Source organism: Pteronotus mesoamericanus, unplaced genomic scaffold (assembly GCF_021234165.1).
Source record: "Pteronotus mesoamericanus isolate MK-2021 breed Mesoamerican mustached bat unplaced genomic scaffold, CSHL_Meso_final contig_657, whole genome shotgun sequence".
In the NCBI taxonomy this organism is placed as follows: domain Eukaryota; kingdom Metazoa; phylum Chordata; class Mammalia; order Chiroptera; family Mormoopidae; genus Pteronotus; species Pteronotus mesoamericanus.
The window spans coordinates 6692101-6713060 of record NW_026555229.1 but is presented as its reverse complement, the minus strand read 5'-3'; the positions used below and the strand labels follow the sequence as shown (position 1 = coordinate 6713060).

The 20960-nt window shown below is 51.1% G+C and overlaps 2 protein-coding genes across 2 annotated transcripts in view; one reads left to right on the top strand and one right to left on the bottom strand.

Annotated features, from left to right (window-relative positions):
- NEURL1 (neuralized E3 ubiquitin protein ligase 1) overlaps window positions 1-671 on the bottom strand; it is a 69895-nt gene extending 69224 nt beyond the window's left edge. The window contains exon 1 of the mRNA XM_054581454.1: window positions 541-671. Coding sequence (XP_054437429.1) covers window positions 541-625 — 85 coding nt within the window. The 5' untranslated portion in view covers window positions 626-671. The remainder of the gene's footprint in view (window positions 1-540) is intronic.
- Window positions 672-14245: 13574 nt separating this feature from the next.
- CALHM3 (calcium homeostasis modulator 3) lies at window positions 14246-19994 on the top strand. Its single transcript, XM_054581748.1, has 3 exons — window positions 14246-14532; window positions 16617-16872; window positions 19503-19994. The coding sequence occupies exons 1-3, from the start codon at window positions 14246-14248 to the stop codon at window positions 19992-19994; spliced, it is 1035 nt and encodes a 344-aa protein (XP_054437723.1).
- Window positions 19995-20960: the final 966 nt, after the last annotated feature.

Here is a 20960-nt window from a genome sequence, read left to right as displayed (position 1 = left end):
AAAGTGAACAGCTGCAGAGGACCTCACAGGCCACCAGCTCTGGTCCCCTTTTCCAGGCCGCTGTATATCAGTCCTGGATCTTTAAGACCCTCCAACTGGGATATGCAACTAGTGCTTCCAGCGTGACCTCTCCAACCCTGGGCAGATGAAAACGGAGACTATGATGTCTCCCGTGAGAAGCACAGCTGGCGCCCTGAGCATCCTGCCACACTGCCCTATCCCCCCGGCCAAATGCCCTTCCTCGCGCATGCATGCTCGCCAAGAATCACGGCCTGAGGGGACTCCAGTGACGTTTCCAGTCCTGGCAGGGAAAACTGCGCAGACCCCGTGGAACGCCATCCTCCCGGGTTTCCACCATCACCACAGGCCGCCCCCAACCCCAGTCCACCTCCATGGCCAGAGAGATGCACATCTCCCGTCTCCAAATACGCACAACAGGTGGCACCTGCCCGTCTTCCCCAACCACACCTCTCCATCTCTCCCTGCCCCTCCACCTGCGCCCCAGTCCTCCAGCTGCGCTCGGCCCCGGCGGAGCCTTACCTTTGAGGTTCTGGGGGTGGCCCCGCGGCGGCCGGCTCGGGTTTCCTCGGGGCAGAGAGGGGATACTGGAGAAGTTGTTACCCATGGCATCCGGCCCCAGGGGGTTCGGCGCTCGCTGGGAGCAGGCGAGGCTGGGCAGAAGCGGAGGTACAGTGCAAGTGTGTGCGCGCGCGCGGGCGCGCGCCGCTGGGGGAGGGCCCTGGTGAGGCTGCGGCCGGGGGCGGGCGAGCTGCTCCTCTCCTCCCTCGCTCTGGGTGCCGCGGTCCTCGGCAGGTCCTGCCCGCCTTGGGGGTCCTCGTGCGTTCCGGCTACCTGCCTGCCATTGCCTGCGGCGGGGGCGGGGGCCGCAGGCAGGCCCCTGGGTCGGGGCCGGCGGCGCCCGGGGCTCCCCCCCTTCTCCGGCTGGCGTTCGGGCTCTGGCTGGTGGTGGGCGGCGCGGTGGCTCCCGCGCGCTCCCCCGGGGCCATAGAGTCAGGGCTCCCGGCGCGGGTGCTCAGCGGCTCGGCCTGTCCGGCGGCCTGGCGGCTCAGCAGCAGGCTTGGTCCCCGCCCGCGGGGACGGCTGCTGCGGCTACGTGCGTGGCGCCCTCCCGCCTGCGGGTCTGCATGGAGCGGGGCTCTGTGGAGCGCGGAGGGTGCTGGGCGCTCCCGAGGTGGTTGGTCTCCGGCCGCCGCGCTCAGGCCCCCGCCGCCCCCGCCCGTCTTCCCCAACCGTCGCCAGGATTCCCTCGCTCCGGTTGTTATGGTGACAGCTGCGCTGGTGAATGAGCGTCTTAGTGACAGGCGCGCGCCCGCTCAGCCAGATGTGGCCCCCCGGCGCTCCGCGTCCAGGCTGCCAGACGGTCTGCGCCGCGCCTGAGGGTGGGAGAAGTGGGTGCCGGGCCCAGGTCGGGGTAAGATACCTGTCAGAAGTAGAGCTCTAGGCGTTGGGCTTATTCCTCTCCGGGTGGAACGCGGTCTTGAAAAGGAAAACCGGCACAGCGAGAACCCTCCCTGGGCGCAGGGTGAGGTAGCTCTAATACACGGTTTCCCTAGCACCAGGTACAGGGCCTGGCACAGAGCAAAAGCCCAAGAAAAAAAAAAGTTGTAATGAGTGAATGGATGATTGAATAAATGTAGTAAGATTAGGAACACCGGCACTTGATCCTCCACTCTCAGTCAGATCTGAAGGGGCAAGGGCTCAGAGCAAGAGCCCAGGCTGGCCAAGCTGGGGAAAGAGATGTCAGGGACAAATCTTCAGAGAACCACCAACTCTGAACTGAGTGGTTCTGTCAGCCATAGGAATTGGGGAGAGGGGGACCTCTGTGGTCCCGGGAAGCAAAAGAGGCTTCCCGGAGGACAGGGCTTCAGCAAGTCTGCTGTTCCCATGACTCTTCCATCCTATAGCTCAACGCTGCCACCAGGAAGCCTACAGGAAGGGAAATGGGAGTCATTCTCCTCCTATCTGCACGGAGGGGCATCTCCGTCTCCCAGTCTATCAAAGGGAGATGAGCCAAGCTTCCCCCTCCGCACCCTGGAGAGGGAGTCTGCCTTCCTGTTCCTCTAGGTCACCTCTAGCCTTTTGACCGGCTTTAACAACTGTGATCTGGAATCAGCAAGGACATGGGCTGCAACAGGCATCTCATCCATCCTGTTACGGAAGGTTCTTCCCTCAAGTCTCCATGTGATGCTTCATTTTTCAGACACAGTCCACATGTCATCTCCTGACCGTCCCTGTCTAAAGGATCCCACAACTCTCAGTCACTTTCCGTACCTTTATTCTGCTTTATCTGCTAGAATTAGTTTGAAAGTAGGCTTTTCCCCTTGTTTATGTTCTGCCTCCCCCCACTAGAACGTAAGTTCTGTAAGGGAAGAGAGCAGGTCAACGCCATTCACCATGACGTCCCCGTCCCCTAGTGGAGTGCCCGACAGGCTATCAAAACACACGTGGAGGGTGGATGAATTCCCCTGCTTGCCAGGAGTGCTCCACGAAGATCCCTGGGAGCAAACCTCTGAGCCACTCCTCATTTCCCTTCCCTGCCCTCCACTCCCACCCCATTGCAGGCATCACATCCTGAAATGTCTGGGACTCCACACGAGCTAGAAATATCCATGACAGCTGCTCCCTGGGGTCTAGAGGGAAAGTCAGCCCCCTCCCCCGCCTCCAGCCTCTCAGATGCCCAGCATCATGTGCCCCGCCAGCTGCAGGATGCACAGGGCAGGTCGGGGGTGCTGTCTTCCCAAGGCTCACTCCCAGCTGATGACTCATGAGTCAGAAATCCATGGGCTCTGAATGGCAGCACAGTCACACGTTTGCACACACACCTTTATGCTCTCTTGCACACTCACTTCTATACAAGCACGAACACACGCTTACACACACTCCTATGCCCCCTGAAGTCTGCTGGAATGGGGTCACTGGGAGCTTCTGCCAGGCATCACAATAAATCTGAAGTCTCTATATAGACGAGACTAATTCCCTTGGCGTGTGTGTGTGTGTGAAGTATGAGGCCCTTGGTAGCATCCGCAGACAGCAGCTGAGGGAGGCTCAGGCCCTTCCTGGAGTCCCAGCCTCCCTTCAGGGAGAAGGCGCTGGAACATGGGCGAGGGGATGATGGGAGGTAGAGGACAGCAGAGACATCACAGGCCCCATGTGGCCTAAACCTGAGGCTGGGAGCAAAGCAAGGGAGAGGTGAAGGTCCAAGAGAAGTGAGTCCTGGAGACGGGTGTTGCCTGAGGCCCAGAGGCAAGAACAGGCTCTGTGGCTCAGGGCAGCCTGATCCCTGATCAGGAAGGTGAAAGGCATTAGGGACTGAGGCAGGGACCTTAGGACAGGACAGAAACTTGCCCTGAACCAAGAGGGTCAAGGAGATCCTGGGAGTATCGACTGGGCCAGGATTAGGATGAGGCAAGTGAGGCATCTCTGGTGGAAACTGTGAGGCGGCGTAGGCCCCAGGGTCGGGCAGTGCCAACCCTGCACTCGCTCCAGCCTGGACTAAGTGTCTCTGAAATTGTGCCCCCTGGGCCACCTCCCTAGCCTGGCCCTAGCCCTTCCAGGGAAGTGCGTACGATGGGAGGGAACACCACTGTCAAGTGTCCATGGAGTGCAAGTCTCTGGTCAGACCAGGACCTAGGGAAGGCAGTGTGACGCCATGGGCCCCGGAGAAGCTGAGAGTGGCCTCTCTGAGGGATCCTGTGCCTCAGAAACCCTTCCCTGGCAGGGGCGATGGTTAGACCGAGCCCAGAGGAGCCAGGAACTCCAGCACCCTTTCCCCCCTCGTCCCCCCACACCCAACACACAATCACACTGGGCAGATCCCATAGACCTTCAAGCCATCCTTCACCAACATGGCTGTGAGGGGGCAGGGAAGTGGCCCACGCGGCCCTGAGGGCCATTCCCAGCCCCGTCCTGGAAAGGAGGAGGCAAAAGAAACCTGCCAGGGAATCTGGGGCTGGGTGAAGTCACCGTTTTGCTGCCTTCAATGGAAGCTATTAATACCCATAAGGAGGTACTCTGGCACCTGTCGCTGTCACTGTGGCAACCCCAGCCTCCCCAATAGTGTGGATTCTGAAGGCGGTGCCCAAGGAAGGAGATGGGTGTGAGTGCTTGCCTGTGTGCGCAAGGGTGTCCCGGTGTGTGCGTGTGTGGGCGCCCCGGGGGCCTATGCCAGCAAGGGCCCAGCAGCCTCTGCAGGAGCCCCTTGCGCAGCAGCTCTGGTCTCTGCTCTTCCTTCTCTCTCCCTTGTTTCTCTCCCTTCTGTCTGGCTCCGTTCTCCCCCCCACCCCCGCCCCGCCCCGCTCCCCCGCACCTCGTCTCCTCCCTTTTGTCTTTTTGCCCTTCTCTCTGCCGGTCTCTGCCCTCCCCACCCCTGTTTATCTCTTGGTTTCCTGGCTGGTTCTCTTCTCCCTTTTTTCCTGCCCTGTCTCCTCCTGCTGGTTCGCCTCTCTCCTCCCCTCCTTTCTCACTCTCCACAGCTCCCAGGTCAGTTTAAGTCTTGAAGAATCTCCATGTTGATAAAATAATAATTTCACTGACATCCTGCTTCCCCTGACCTCCGGGATGCTGACTCAGAACTGGCTACAGGGATGATCCTCTACTAGGCAAGCAAGAGTGGGGTTCATCTAGGCCAAGCTGGACCTCCCCTAAGCTTGAGATCACCCTAGTCAATAGCATGACGCCTCGTTCCAGGTGGAGAAACTAAAACAGGAAACAGCTATGAGCATCCCTAGCCGGAATACAGACTACTCCACCCTGCTGCCATCCCAAGGCCCAGCCCATAGATATCAGGGCATCAGAAAACCTATACACGTTGTCCTTCCTGAACTGCAGGGGGTCTCTAGACATTTTACGGGGGAGAGTGATACTCAATAAATATTTATTCAACAGATCAATGAATAAATCAGTGAATTAACCTATCAATACAGCTACCCAAGCCAGCCAGAAAGCCTTGCTCAAACCAGCCCACCTGGCCAGTTCCCTTCTCAACAGTACCTTTCCCACAAAGCTGTCCCTGAGGCCAGGTCTTCCTCTGAAGAATGGGAATCTGTTCTACCCGTCTTAGCACGGAACGGGCACCATACTGCCCTGATCCCAGGTGCTTTGGAATTTGGCATTGCTCATTGCCCCAGTGACCACTTACTGAGCACTACCTGCATGCCTGGCACTATGCAAGGTGCAGTCTCCTTGCCAGCACCACGGGGGAGCCCATGTTATGCATTTGGGTCCATTTTCCCACCTCTTGTGGCTAAGTTTAGGGCAGAACGCACCGTTGGTCTCAATATTGTCAAGATGTCAGTTCTTCCCACCTTGATCTAGAGATACAATACACCCCAATTAAACTCCCAGCAAGTTACTTTGTGGATATCAACAAACTGATTCTAAAGTGTACCTGGAGCCCTGGCTGGTTTGGCTCAATGGGTTGGGCGTCATCCTGCGAAACAAGGTTGCCAGTTCTATTCCCAGTCGGGGTACATGCCTACATTTTGAGCCAGGCCCCCGGTTGGGGGTGTGCGAGAGGCAACTAATTGATGTTTGTCTCCCCCTCTTTCTCTCGATCTTCCCCTTTCTCTAGAAATAAATAAATAAAATCTAATAAATAAATAAAGTGTGTCTGCAGAGGCAAAAGACCCAGAATCACCAACACAATATTAGAGAACAAAACTGGAGAGCTGATACTAGACAAATTCAAAATGTATTATAAAGCTACAGTAATCAAGACTGTGTGGATTGGTAAAAAATAGATGAATATAGATCAATGGAACAGAATAGAGAACCCAGAAATAAACCCACATAAAAGACATCAACTAATATTTGACAAAGAAGCAAAAACAATACAATGGAGCAAAGATAGTTTCTTCAACAAATGGTACATGGCCAACTGAACATCCACATGCAAAAAAAAAAAAAAAAAAAGCATAATCTAAACACGAACCTTACATCTTTCCAAAAAATTAACTCAAAATGGATCACAGACATAAATGTAAAATGCAAAACTATAAAACTCTTAGAAAATAACATGAGAAAATCTAGATAGCCTTGGGTTTGGTGGTGACTTTTTAGATACAACACCAAAGGGATGAACCATAAAAGGAAGAATTGATAAACTGGACTTCATTAAAATTACATTTTTCTGCTCTGCAAAAGACACTGTCGAAATAATTTTTTTAAGAAAACCACAGACTGGGAGAAAATATTTGCAAGATGCATATCTGAAAAAGACTGAATATACAAAGACCTCTTAAAAATCAATAGTCAGAAAACAACATGATTTAAAATGAGCCAAAGACTTTAATAGACTCCACCAAAGCAGATAGGCAAGTAGCAAATAAACATACACAGATGCTCCATATCTTATGTCATCAGGGAATTGCAAATTGAAACAACAATGAGATACCACACTCACTTATTAGAATGACCAAAATCCAGAACCTGACAACACCAAATGCTGCTGAGGATATGGAGAAACAGGGATTGGTAGGAATACAAAATGGTACAGCCACTTTGGAAAGCAGTTTGGTAGTTTATTACAAAAATAAACATCCTTTTACCATCTGATTCAGCAATTGAGCTCCTTGGAATTTACCCAAAGGAGCTAAAAATTTATGTCCCAACAAAAACCTACACATGAATGTTTATGGCAGCTTTGTTCCATAATGGCCAAAACTCAGAAGCAACTAAGATGTTCTTTAGTAGATGAATGGATAAATAACAGGTAACTCCAGACAATAGAAAAGTATTTGGTGCTAAAAGGAAATGAGTTATCAAGCCATGGAAAGACATGGAAGAACCTTAAATGCATGTTACTAAGTAAAGGAAACTGATCTAAAAAGACTACTTGCTGTATGATTCCAATTATATGATATTCTAGAAAAGGCAAAACTATGGAGACAATAAAAATATCCTTGAGCAAGGAGCCCTGGGGATGGGTCATGGGATGCTCAGCTCCGTTGAAGTCACTGCAAGAGTTCCCCAGGGGATGCTCACTCGTGGGCCTTTTTCTGGGGTTGGGCATTTTCTTTTCTGTTTCTTGCAGGGGCCTCCACCTGTCCATTTAGAGGCAAACCTAGGGATACTTGGTGTTAGGCCTGGGCTTTATCCATAGGCACAATAGCCCAGGACTTAGGCCTGCTTAGGACTGGGGGAAAAAATTATTGATTCCAAATTGTGATGGGAAAATTTAAAAATCAAAATTCATTAATGTTACTTACTTGCCTACAAAACTTAATGTTGTGTCAACATCATTAATCGTTAAATGAGTACTCATAAAGATTTCATTATATTCAAAGACAATCATAGTTTTTTCTCACTTGGCAAGGAATCCAGCACATGCATGACTGCGTAGAAATAAAACCAGTTATAAATTCAGTGAGTTCCTTGTAGTCCAATGATTCGAAAAGCCAAATTCATAAAAATCCTTTCAGGGTGTTTAAGGCAGGAAGATCATGTTTAATGTGGCATGTGGTATTTTGATCTGACAGGGATGGGCTCCAAAGGTGTCTGGAGGTCTTACAACTGGCCTTGGCCCCAGGGGCTGCCTCCCAGAATGTAAGCCTGACCGTGGGGCAGAGGAGGGAGCTGGAGTTCCCCTTCCTTGCACAGCCGCGTCCTGCCCTGCCTTCCCATGTGACTAGCCCTGCCTGGGTGGCAGCCGGCACTGGCCTGCCCCGCGGCGTGTCCAGCTTTCCCTGGGGAAGCTTGCAGACATTCTCCAAATAGCATCCTCTAACTAGAACGCATGTCCATATGGAGCAGCTTCCCAAAGTGTGGCCAATTTATGACCTTCATCAGCTCTGAACGAGAATGTCTTGGGTGTGGCCAGGAAATCTGCATTTTATTGACCATCTCCCCTTCTCCCCCGCCCCTCCCCCTGTAGACCATGTTTGAGAATCATTAGTCTAGAGTGTGTGCGCATCCTAAGAGAGGGCAAGAGGATCCTTTTTAAAAAATACACTTTATTTTTGAGAGCAGTTTTAAGTTCACAGCGAAACTGAGTGGAAGGTATAGAGAGTTTTCCATATACCCTCTGCCCCCAGACATGTATAGTCTCCCGCATTACCAATACCCCCCCCCCGAGAGTGGTACATTTGTTAAAACTGATGAACCTCCACTGATACATATTTGTCACCCAGAGTCCATAGTTTATATTAGAGTCACATTTGGTGCACAGTTTTTGAGTTTGGACAAATGTGTAGGTAATATCATGTATCCACCGTGGTGGTACCACAGAGTAGTTTCATGGTCCTAAAAATCCTCTGGGCTCTGCCTACTCATCCTTCCCTCCCTCCAGCTCCTGGCAACCACCGTCCCAGGCAATGTTCACGGGGCACTTAATTATATGTACCAGGCCTTCGTCTGGGCATTTCACCTGTATTAATTCATTTAAGCCTAATAAGAACCCTGTGAGGGAGGCACTATTACTGTTGTTATTAATATCTTATTATTATTATCATCATCATTTCCATTTTACAAATGAAAACCCTGAGGCCTGAGGAAGCGGACGCTTGCCCGGAAGCTGGTAAGTGAAGCCCTGAGCTACAGCCCTCCGATGGTCTGAATCCAAGTCCCTGGGTTGTTGCACATGCCCCAGAGTGAGACTCCTTCAAGCGCCCAGGCTGAGGAAGATGCCTGGTGCAGGCAAGGGGTCCTCCCTGAGTTCCCAAGTGAGCCCCTTTTACCTGAGAGACCCTTAAGACTCCGAGGCACTTGGGCTCTGCTCTCTGGAAATTAGCCAGGGAGCACATGGCCACCAAGGAATATGAAAGAGATTTCAGCTGATGTGGCTCAGTGGATTGAGTGCTGGCCTGCAAACCAAAGGGTTGGTAGTTCAATTCCCAGTTAGGGCACATGCCTGGGCTACAGGCCAGGTCCCCAGTGTGGGATACGTGAGAGGCAACCACACATTGATGTTTCTCTCCTTCTCTCCCTCCCTTCCCTTCTCTCTAAAAATAAATAAATAATACAAGGAAGGAAGGGAGGAAGAATTTTCAAATAACGGAACTGAAATCAAAGAAGAATGCTCAAAGTGGCAGTAATACCCCAGCACTCCTTTTCTCGCATAGATGTTTTACATGACCTCTACTTGGGGGTGGGGGGGGAAGGAGCTTTTCTAAGAATATTACAAAGACCAGAGAATCATAAAGGAAAAGTATGATAAATATGACTACATAAAAATTTAGAACTCCATGGCAAAAGTTGAAAGACATATAGGAGTCAGGAGGCACATCTGCAGTGAGCCACTAGCCTTCAGTCACTCCAAATGCCCTCCATCCCTAGACCCAGAGTAGGAAACAGCCATGTCCCAGTTCCTGCTGCCTGTGTACCATCTCACTTCTATCCTCCTTTTCCAAGAGAGGTCCCAGAGGGACTCTCTAGGTCCCACCTCCATCCAAAGGCGCATCCGGGGGGCCTCTCTTCCCAGTGACCCTGGAAAGGTAGCTCGTGGAAAGTTGTCTCTCAGCAGACCCTGTGTCCCAAGATCCCTCCTGGACCCTCCCCTGCCTCTTGATTTCTCTCTCCAGCCACCACTAGGAAGCGCTAGAACTCCCGCTAGAATCCCCTTTGTCTCTGGCAAACTTTGGGGGAGCCCTCAAGTCAATCCAAAGATGTTTCCTTTTAAAATGTTTACAGGTTGCTCTTTTCCTCTTTCAAAATGGAAAAAGCATTTGAGGGAACTATATCCTTACAGCTTCCATTAGCTACTTCGTCATAAAGAAAATATGTCAATGAGGAAGTTAGCCCTCCTCTTCAGCCACCCAGGTGTTCCCCTCTGGGCATATTTGCTTCACTCAGGCACCTTCTCATGTTTCATCCTGAAACTACTTCTCCGGAGGAGCCCTCCCCACCACACTGGCTGGACCAAAGAAGGTCAAACCCACCAACAGAGATTCTCACAGGACTGAGGGAGGACCTCCCCAAACCAAAGCCAAGTTGAGGTCCTCTTCAGAGCCCTGCAGTTCACACCGAGATGCTCCACTGTTTGCGCCTGCACCTGGTGGGGGTACCTGTATGCGCCCAGCACCAGCACTGTGCCTGGCGCTCTGCAGAGGCCCCGAGAACATCTGTCTGGTGCCCTACGGACAAGACCTTGAGGATGTGTGGCCAATGGCAGACGTGCTTCCTAACTTGGCCCTCCAAACACACAGTCACCCTCAGAGCTGGGATGTGCCACACCCAGTCCAGCACTGTCCCACTAACACCTCTACACCTACGTCACGGCAGTGGGCGACGTTTGCTCTCAGAACTCTCAGGAGCTGGTGCTCGTAGGCAACTGGGAGAGGGGACCCTGGAGCCATTCTGACATTGGTATTTACGGAGAAGTGGAATTCAGAAAATCCAGCTGGACAGGGGCGCCTCCCAGAGCAACTTGCTTGTCTCCGACCCTGCGTCTCTGCATTTGGCCCAACCTCCAGTGTCCAAAGCCGTCTCTGGAAGGACTGCTGCGCTGAAAACCAGCCCCACCTTCCCACCACAGGGCCTGGAAACAGCTTCATTTGGTTTAGTCAGAAAGTCCATGTTTATATCTTGTTGGTTATGTAAAAAAAAGGGGGGGGGATAATATTATAAAACCAGGCTTATCTGTTTCTTCTTCTGAGAAAGGAGTTAGAAATGTGTTGTGAACCAAGAAAATTGTTCCCCATTCTGTGATCTGCGGGATGAAGACCAAAAATTTAAGTGTGGAAGGATGTTCAGGGTTGAACCTGGTCAAATTTTTTGTGTGTAATTCATAACATTTTAACCTTATTTAATTTTATGTATCTACTTACACATAGAAATGTATATTTCAATTTCATAAGTCCACTGCCTGGATAACCTCCGTTGATCTTTTATAAGTAAAATTTATATGTAAACATTGTTTGAAAAGTCAAACTGCACAGACGGATAGAAAATGAAAGAAAATAATAGTCCTCCTCCCCGACCACCCAATGGTAGCAACTCTCCGTATCTCTTGCAAAAAATATATGCATAATGCTAAAATTTTTACTCATTTATGCGTACTAAACTGTGCTTCCTTAATTTATCAGAATCTAGAGGTCTTTTTCAAATGAACACATGTGGGTTTACTTATTCTTCTAGTGGCTGTAGAGGCCTCATTTTATAGCAGTGCCATCATTTATTTAAACAGTCCCCTGTTGATAAAACAAGCGTTTGCAGTTTTATTGCCATTCAAACAAAGCTATAATGAACACCCTTGTCCATTTATCTTGGCCACTTCTGCATATCTACCCATAGGGTCAATTCAGAGCTTCGTAATTGTTAGGTGAAAGGACATGTGTGTTTAAATTTTTGCTTTACATATGTTGCCAAATTGTCTTAGGAAAACCCCACAAATTTGTACACTTACCATCGGTGTATAAAGGTGCTGTTTCCCTAAGCCCTCATTGACACTGGATGTTACCGATCTTTTAGTTTCTCACAACTTGGTGAGTTTTAAAAGGCACCTGGTTATTTAGATTGTATTTAATTATGAATGAGAATTAGAATCTTTGCAGGATTTGGGGCCACATGTCTCTTTCTCTGTGAATAGCCTGTTCATATCCTTTGACCACTTTTCTCTAAGATCATTCATCTTTTTTTATTGATTTATATGCTCCCTCTACAAATTGAGGAAAAGGGACCTTTGTGTGGCATGTGTGTGGCAATACCTTTTTCCAGTTTTTTACTTTTACTTTGTTTACTGGCATTTTGCCCACATAAATTGAGGCCTACTTTATCTACCTCCTCCTCCAGAGCTACAGAATGTGTGCTCTATTCACAAAAGCCTCTCCTATATTTTCTTGTAGAATTTTTATGATCTTCATTTTTATATGAAAGTCTTTGAGTCATTTGGAATCTATTTTGGTATAAAGAATGAGGTAGAGATTCAGTTTAAGTTTTCCCCAAATGCTTAGCCAACTGTTCCAATGCCATTTGTTAGATGGCTTCCGTTAGGGGCCACAAGGCTCCATATAGTCACCAGAGTAGAGTCCACATAAGTGCCACATTGCTTTCCCATAGGTCTGCCAAAGGCAGACCAAAGAGGCCTGTCACATGGCCTCTGTCATCAGGATAAAAGGGGGTCAGGTCTCTTGGACAGAGAGGGCACCATCACTCTGCTAAACAGGTGGGAACAATAGCTCCCCAGTCCTCAGAGAGAAGTGGGACACGCATCCAATGTCTTCCTTTTGAAAGAAAGAGAGAGACAGAGAGAAACCTCAGGAGAGGGTGTATTCACTATATAAAAAAAGACATACCCACACCTAAATTTCTGAAGACACACACTTGTACACATACCAGATACATGCAAGCCACATGTGTATGCACCCACACACACATACCACACTCCCACATCAAACTCTGAGTTTCTCCAGTAGGGGGCGCCCAGTCCTAAAGAACTCTCTCAGTCACAGGAACTCCAAGAATGGGAGAGCCAATGTTTCTCAAATAATACGCAGATTTCTTTTAAAGGGAAGAAAATCTAGAAGACCCCGAAGTACATATACACAATTCTCTAACTTGAGAAAAAGAGAACAAAGACCTGTTCTATAAAGATCTTTCAATTGAGAGTTAATACATGTTTAACACTGCTAAAAAGATTTGTCATCATTAAAATAAAATGTGAATTTAAAAATTCACAGATTTAAAATTTTTTTTTTAATTCCCAGAATTAAAAGACCCCCAAAGACAGAGCCGCAGACTTCTGAAGAGGGGTAGGGGGTCGAGCAAGCCTGACTAAGGTGTTATCCCGCAGCAGATCTCCAAGGTAACATCTTTCCACACACAGAAGTCAAACGAGTCTTTCTCCTTCTTTTCTTTCCTCTGTTTCTGCCTCTCCTGGTTCAGCGGGTCCAGGGCTCTAGGCAACAAATACAATCCCTTCCCCCTTTTACTTTGTTCCTTAATCCCTTTGAGTTTTTCCAGTAAAAATATTTTGTGATTTTTATTGGGAATTGTTTTTAAAAAATCATTATTATAAAGTAGAAAACTTAAAAAAGACAGATCTTTAAATGTAAAGCCACCCCCTCATCCTGAGGTTTTCTTGAAGGTGTGATGAGCTTCCTTCCTTCTTGCCTTTTTCTTTGCTGGAGTGTTTTCCAGCGAACACCTAGCAGGGAGCAGCACAGGCAACAGAACACCACCCCCTGCAGGGCCCAGGGCCCCAGGCTGGCCTGGGAGCTCTGTCTCATCTGTCAGAGGCTGGATCTGTGACAGACTGGCCTGGGAGAGACCTGTCCCAATTTCCTGAAGGCGTGTTTGTTCTTTTCTGGAGACTCCCCTGAGGCTAGAATGGGAGAGGGGGTGCTCAGACCCCCTAACCTTGTTCTCTCCACTCCCTGCACTTGAGCTGCCTCTTGAAGAGCAGGTGGGAGGAAGGGGTACGGGTTTTCAATGAAGGAGGGAAGATGCATCTGGATAGAGTTAGGCCGGCCTTGAGTTAGACTGAGGGAGGCCAGGTCACACCTGAGCCGAGGAGTGAGCCAATGAAAGCCGTGCCTTAGGGAAAGCTGAACTGGCTGGTGGCCAGGCCTAGAAGGCAGTGGAACAAAATGGAGCAGAGGGCTGCCGGCCCCCACGGACCCTCCAGCCCCCTCTCCTGACACCTGCTGCCTGAGACTGCATTCCAGCAGCCCCACTCCACTGGCCACACCGGGCTGCTTCCACCTCCGTGCCTTCGCCGGTGTGCAGCCCTCTGCTTGGAAGGCCTTCCCTTTCAAAAGCCTGTCATTGGTAAACGCTGAAACATGTTTTAAACTCTTCTCAGGGGTTTTCTGTTTCAGGAAATCTTCAGGTAAGGTAAGGTGCCCCTCCTGGCTCCTCCCAGCATGAAAGTCAACATGAACGCTCCCTGCACTCAGCTGAATCAAGTCACGTTTTGATCAAGACCAGAAAATAGAAATTGGCTCCTCCAAGTGTCTTGGCCTTACCATATCCAGAATTTGCCTGTCCCCCACAGGACACCCTGCCAGCTGTCAGGCCTCAGTATCCACACCCTGAAGAGAGGAGGGAATGGGTTGGGGAGGGACGGAGTGAAAGAACAGGGCACATTTGCCTAAAGGTGCTTTGGGCTGGCTGGTCACAGAGAGGAGGGCAGTGGCACTGGGGACAAGCAGGCTGGGCATCTGAGCCTTCTTGGAGAGCTGGACCGCAGAGGCTGGGCTGGGGGCCCTTGGAGGAGAAGCAGCTCCTGAGGGCCGAGACTCGCCCCCAGCACGGCCCCCCACCCACGCTGCCCACCCCCCAGGCGGGAGCCATGGATAAGTTCCGCATGCTCTTCCAGCACTTCCAGTCCAGCTCCGAGTCGGTGATGAACGGCATCTGTCTGCTGCTGGCCGCAGTCACTGTCAAGCTGTACTCCTCCTTCGACTTCAACTGCCCCTGCCTGGCGCGCTACAACGCCCTCTACGGCCTGGGCCTGCTGCTCACGCCCCCGCTCGCCCTCTTCCTCTGCGGCCTCCTTGCAAACCGGCAGACGGTGGTGATGGTGGAGGAGTGGCGCCGGCCCGCAGGGCACCGGAGGAAGGACCCAGGTATCATCAGGTGCGGTCCCATAACCCCCCAGGCCTGCAGGCGTTGCCAGGGCCCCTCCCACACCTGCTCAGGTACTGCCAGGGGCACCCCGAACCCCAATTCTCCCCAAGAGCATTGTCCGGGCCCCCTGCCTGCACAGGAATTGCCAGGGGCACTCCGACACCCTGACTCTACCCATGAGCATTGTCAGGCCCCGCACCTACAAAAACATGTCCAGGTGACCCCCAAGCCCCAGTGACGCCCATGGGTGTTGTCAGGGCTCCTCACTGGCCCCCACAGTCACTCTCGAGTGTGCCCCCTCCTTTCCCCAACTAAAGCATCAACAGCTTACAAAACCCATTTGCAGTTTCCACTCTGGAAACAGATATTTCTGTTCCTGTCATTTGTCACCTTTCTGTGGCTAGCGCTAGAGACAGATGCTTGATACAGAATTCCCCAATCACATCTGCCACGCTGGCCATGGGTTGACTGCACCTCACCACCTGCATGAGGGGCCATCCCAGGGCTTGCACAGAGCGTTTGAATGTAGTCAGAGGCGTCACTGGCTTCAAGGCTGCATCCCTCTCCCAGAAGCTCCCCCAGGGCAGCTCATACTGCAATGTCCTCAGAGCCTCCCACCTGGTGGGTGCCCTCTGTCAAAATCAGCTGACGGAGTTTAGCGATTCGAATTGCTCCCTGGCCAACACGGAACAGCAACTCAGGGCCAAGCTCTGTGCCGAGTGCTGTGTGTGCTTGGCCTCTGAATTCTCACCTCAGCCCTGGGTCTGCTCCTAAAGGGGACCCATTGTTAAGGATGAGGTACCTGAGACACAGGGAAGCTAAGTAACACCGCTGAGCTCCCACCAGGAGGAAGAAGCACAACTCACTCAGCTGCCCTTAGTGTTTTGGACAAAATGTCTAAGTGCTCTAGACCTGTGGGCAGGGGCTGGGGAGGCTTGCTGGGTCTTCGCCCACTCGTGACCTCCTCCTCCACCCTACGCTTTGACAGACAAATGAGGTGTCCACAAGGGTGTGTAAGGTAATTTCATGGCAAGTCTTCAGTTCCACCTTCTAACCCCATTGTCGCCATAGAAAATGCTGGAATCACTCCTGCCTACAGGGGATTTATAATTCACCACTGGGGAGGCTGCGTGCACACGCGCGCGCACACACACACACACACACACGCACACACACACAGCATGTACCACTTTATGTTTGTATACAGTGCAACTTGGAAATATCTGCATCCTGTGCACAAGCAGCCTGTTTTGTGTCCCTTGAGGGCTCTGTGCTCCCTGTCATCCAGCCACACAGAGAAGGTCACATGCACTGAGTGTGCCCTTGACCTTCTTCTTGGGGAGCCAGTGGTTGCAGCTCCACTGGGCTCCCGTCCTCCTGTGACGAACACCCACCGCAGGCCATGAGACAGGTGGAGTAAGGCAGGGGAGGCACCTGGGGACAGTCGGCGGGGGCGGGGGTCCCTGGATGGGAGGGTATGTCAGGGAGGGTTATCGGGCAGGGCTGTCTTAGTCTAGGCTCCCCTCAAACACAGGCTCTTGGAAGAGTGCAATAAGGGGTGGGCGGCCGGAGTTCAATCCTCCTGAGAGAGCGGGTAAGACACACCTCAGAAATGTCTCACTGAGGGTCTAGGAAGATGGGGTGTTTATTCACCAGGCCCCGTTTCTCTTGGGTTGAAGGTTAATGTAGAGGGAGGGGGTTGTTGACTTTCTATCGCTTGCAGCCTAGCCGTCAGGCAGGTTGAGGTGGTTGAGGGGGGCCCTCAGGCCTCCACATGAACTGAAACTATCTGCCAAAGCCGTAGGTGCCTCTGGCTGGGCCGGGCACTGGCAGAGTCTGCTACAACGCCTGGAGGAGGAAGACACCAGCTCCCCAGTGGGGCAGTTCTGGGCTCCCGGGGCCCCCCGCACCTCCTCCCCCTCATCCTCTGCTGCCAGGACCCTGCAGTGGAAGCTGCAGCCATTCCTTTGAAGTGACTACAACTACTTTTTCCCCGCCCTCCTGGGAAGTCCATCTTTGCATCTCTCCTGCAGGCTTCCTGCTTTGGCTGAATTCCAGCTGCTCTGTGTGACCCCGCCTTCCTCTGCTCCCAGGTATATGTGCTCCTCCGTGCTGCAGAGAGCGCTGGCTGCCCCCCTTGTCTGGATCCTGCTGGCCCTCCTCGACGGGAAGTGCTTCGTGTGCGCCTTCAGCAGCTCCGTGGACCCTGAGAAGTTTCTGGACTTTGCCAACATGACCCCCAGCCAGATTCAGCTCTTTCTGGCCAAGGTGCCCTGTAAGGAAGATGAGTTGGTCAGGGACAGCCCTGCTCGAAAGGCAGTGTCTCGCTACCTGCGGTGCCTGTCACAGGTAATTTGGAAGGTCCTCTCCCAACCCTCCCAAATATCTTGCATGGGTTCTGAGGGGTGAGGAGGTACAACTGACTTCCTGCGGCCCCTCCCCACTGCTAGAGACAGAACCAAGAAGTAGGTGGTCCTTGAGGGGATCAGAAGCATGATTCACAAACAGAATGGTGTTGGGCCCTAGGCAGAGAGCACCTGGTCATCAATGCTGACTCACCCCGGGAGAGAGACCAGGTACCCATATGCCCCAGGAGTCAGCTCGACACACCCTCAGGGGGCTGGATGGCAGGGAAGCACTGGAGGTAGACCTCTCTGTCTACCATACACACGTTCTTCCCACCCCTCAGAAATAATACTAATGACCTTTCATTGAGCACTTACGTATCAGGGACTGTGTTGAGCATTTCATATGCATTATTCCATTGAATTCTTAGAACAACCCTATGAACTGGATGCAATCATTATCATCCCATTTTACAGATGAGGAAATGGAAGCTAGGAGAGGCTCGTTCACTAGGCCAAAGTGACACGCCTTGGGAGAGGTAGGGCAGGGGTCTGAATACACGTGTTATTTCCTGGCCCTCTTACCCGCCTCCCTACAAAGCAAGGTCTCCCAAGATGCCTGGCTCTTCATGGAGTATCAAGTCCATCATCCTGGGAGCAAACCCCAGCCCCATTCCCAGCCCAGACTCTAGATTCCACCGCCACCACGCCCAAAGCCCCAGGCTGGGCTGTGTCCTCCAAAAAGTATTTACATGAACCCATACATGACAGGTATCACTGGGGCTACAGAGGATAAATTCATGATCCCAGCCCTTGGCAGAGCTGAAACGGGCTGGTGCCAAATGCAGGCCTGCGGTATGGTGCAGAGAAGACCAGCGCTCAGGATGCGCTTGATTCTACTTCAGACTGTGGACCTTGGCCACGTCACTCTCCCTCAGGGCCTCAGTTTATCCTGCAAAATAAAGGGAGGTTTGGTCTCCTTCACCGTGACGGTCCCTGCAGGCTTAGACACTCTATTCTTCACTAGCTCATCAGAAAGAGTGTGGAATTTTCCATCAGACCAGGGTTTGAGTCCTGACTCAGCTGTAATTTTATCAGGCATGTTAAGAGTTTCTCGCATGTAAAATAATCATATGAGTATTTTAAATTGGTGAGGGGGGTGGGGTAGATAGGCAGGGAGGGGATTCTATGAAAGGCCAAAAGACAGAGTGTCTTTGTTTGTGTTCGAGGAGTGACGTCTCTGTTCCAGGCCCACACCGTTGCTCTGGTCTTCAGCGAGGCCTGGAAGAGACTACTGCTGTGGGTGAGCAGAGAGGAGGGGGAGGGGTCAGCCAGGACTGGGCTCCAGCCTTCAAGAACGACTTCCACTTGTTTCTCACTCTTGGCCTAGAACATTGTTTGCCATTCATGTCTTATACAACTCTTATTCATCCTTCAGGTCTCAGCCTTGGCCTCACTGTTCCCTGAGCCCTCAAGTTCAGGTTGGGTAAATTCCTGTGACTCCCTCAACATGAAGGCCTATCATCGCCTATTAATTGTTTCCTCCACTTAAGTGTGAACTCTGTGAGAGAAAACACGGGGTCCCTCATGCCTCCCCCAAAACACAGGATAGATGGATGCATAGATGGGGTGCATAAATGTATGTGGGGATGGAAAGGAGGATGGACAGATGGATGAATGAACGGATGGATGGATGAGAGTGTAGGGAAGGTAAAACTTTACCTCTCCCAATCTTAGGTTTTCCACTGAGGTGATAACAAAAAAAAAAACATTAACAAATGAAAAACAAACAGTTTATTAACACACGCAGTGCACATCACATGGGAGAAACCTAAACCAAAGAACAACTCAAAGAAGCAGCTTAGAATTCTGGTTTATATTATCATCTTCAACAAAGAGCAGTACCTTTGTAGAGAAATAACAGGACAAAGGAAAGCAACTTTAGGCTTCCAACGGCAGACACTGTGGGAAGGGAAATACATGAGAGGAAACGAGGAGTTTCTTACTCCTTACTAATAGAGTAAGGTTTGTTTGCACCTTCCTCTGGTGCTGTCTCTGGGCTGATAAGCGTCTGTCTCCAGTAAAAGGAGAATTGTATCTTGCCTTTAGGCAGAAAAAGGGAAGATAGAGTTTTTCCTATGTTTGCTTCAGCTCAAAATTGTCTTCAGCCCCAATAATTCTATGTCAAAGAGGCATACTTTGGGGTGATATATTCTGGTTTCCAGAAGAAAGGTTGGGAGGATCAATGGTGGGTGAATAAATGGTTGGATGCATAAATCGAAGAAAGAATGAGTATCAGAACATGAACGGTTGGGAGGATAGATGGCTGGATGGGAGGACGGATGGTGGACAACGGGAAGATGGTTGGAGGGTGTCTGGATAGGAACTTGAGAGATATTGGGTCAGATGAGAGGATGCATGAGTAGATGAATGGGTAGAGAGATAGCTGGGTGGATGAATGGACGCAAGGATGAGAGAATGAATGGAAGGGAGGGTGGATGGAGGTGGCCGGTAGATGGATGACTAAATGGGAAGAGTAACAGATCTGAGGAAGGATAGAAGAGATCAGTAGAGAGACTGGAACACCCATGCCTGCCACGCCCGTACCTAACCTTGCTCTCCCCACCCTCTTAGGCCATCGGCTGGAGTATCACCCTGCTGCTGATCGTGGTGGCCTTCCTGGCCCGCTGCCTGAGGCCCTGCTTTGACCAAACGATCTTCCTGCAGCGCAGATACTGGAGCAACTACGTGGACCTGGAGCAGAAGCTCTTCGACGAGACGTGCTGTGAGCATGCGCGGGACTTCGCGCACCGCTGCGTGCTGCACTTTTTCGCCAGCATGCAGAGCGAGATGCAGGCGCGGGGGCTGCGGCGGGATGAGGCGGGCAGGGGCACCGAGACCCCCGAGACCTCAGAGCCCCCTGAGGGCGTGGATGGCGGGAGTGGAAAGGCCCACCTGCGCACAGTCTCCAGCCGGGAGCAGGTGGACCATCTCCTGAGCACGTGGTACTCCAGCAAACCGCCACTCGACCTCGCGTCGTCCCCCGGGCTTTCGGGGGGTGGGCTCAGCCACCGCGCCCCCACCGGTGCCCCGGGTACCAAGATGTCCCAGCAAGCCGACGTGTAGCCCCCGCAAACAGTCGTGTAGCCCCCTACCCCGCAGTGTCCCCACGTCAGAGGTCAGTGCTGACCCGGGTGGGGGGCTTTCCAGGCTGTGGGAACCCCAAGGCAGGGCAGCCTAACCCTTGTTGACCTCCTACCCCAAATAGCCTAGCTTCTGGGTGCGGCTGCCCCTGGGCTCTAAAGCAGGGCCTCACAAATTTGAATGTGCTCCTCATCGTTCAGCTGGACTTTTGTGAAATGCAAATTCTGTTTTTTTAAAACTATTTATTTATGTATCTATTTATTTATTTTCAGAGTGGGGGGAATGGAGGGAGTGAAACACCAATGTGTGGTTGCCTCTCACACTCCCCGTACTGGGGGCCTGGCCCACAACCCAGACATGTGCCCTGACTGGGATTCAAACCAGCAGACCCTTGGTTTGCAGCCTGGCGCTCAGTCCACTGAGCCACAGAAGCCAGGGCAAAATGCAGACTCTGATTCTGTGCATCCAGGACTGCACCCAAGGCTGCATTTCTAACAGGCTCCCAGGTGATACTGCTGATTCTGGTCAGTGGACCAAACTTTAAGTAGCAAGAATCTAAATAGATCTGCCAAGGGTTCTGGGTTCTAGGTGTCCAGATTCTAAATAGTTATACAGTAACAACAACGACAACAACAACACCACATATTTATATGGTGCTTACTATGTGCCAGGCATTGTTCTAACTTCTTTACGTACGGGGGGGGGGGGCAAAAGTAGGTTTACAGTTATGAGTTTATTCTTGTATTATTTATTATTATCTTATTTCTATTATTTCCATATGATAACTGAAAACCTACTTTTAGCCACCCCTGTATATTATCTTATCTTCATGATAACCTAATGCAATATGATGATTATTAGCCCTGTATTTTAGAAGAGAAAACTGAGGCTTAAAGAGGTTAAGTTGCCTGAGGTCACCCATGTGAGAGCTGAAATTTGATCACAGGA

Coding starts and splice junctions, on each gene's coding strand:
- CALHM3 (XM_054581748.1), top strand. CDS start 14,246: ATGGATAAGTTCCGCATGCTCTTCCAGCACTTCCAGTCCAGCTCCGAG. Junction 14,533..16,616: donor AAGGACCCAGGTATCATCAG/GTGCGGTCCCAT, acceptor CTCTGCTCCCAG/GTATATGTGCTCCTCCGTGC. Junction 16,873..19,502: donor ACCTGCGGTGCCTGTCACAG/GTAATTTGGAAG, acceptor CCACCCTCTTAG/GCCATCGGCTGGAGTATCAC.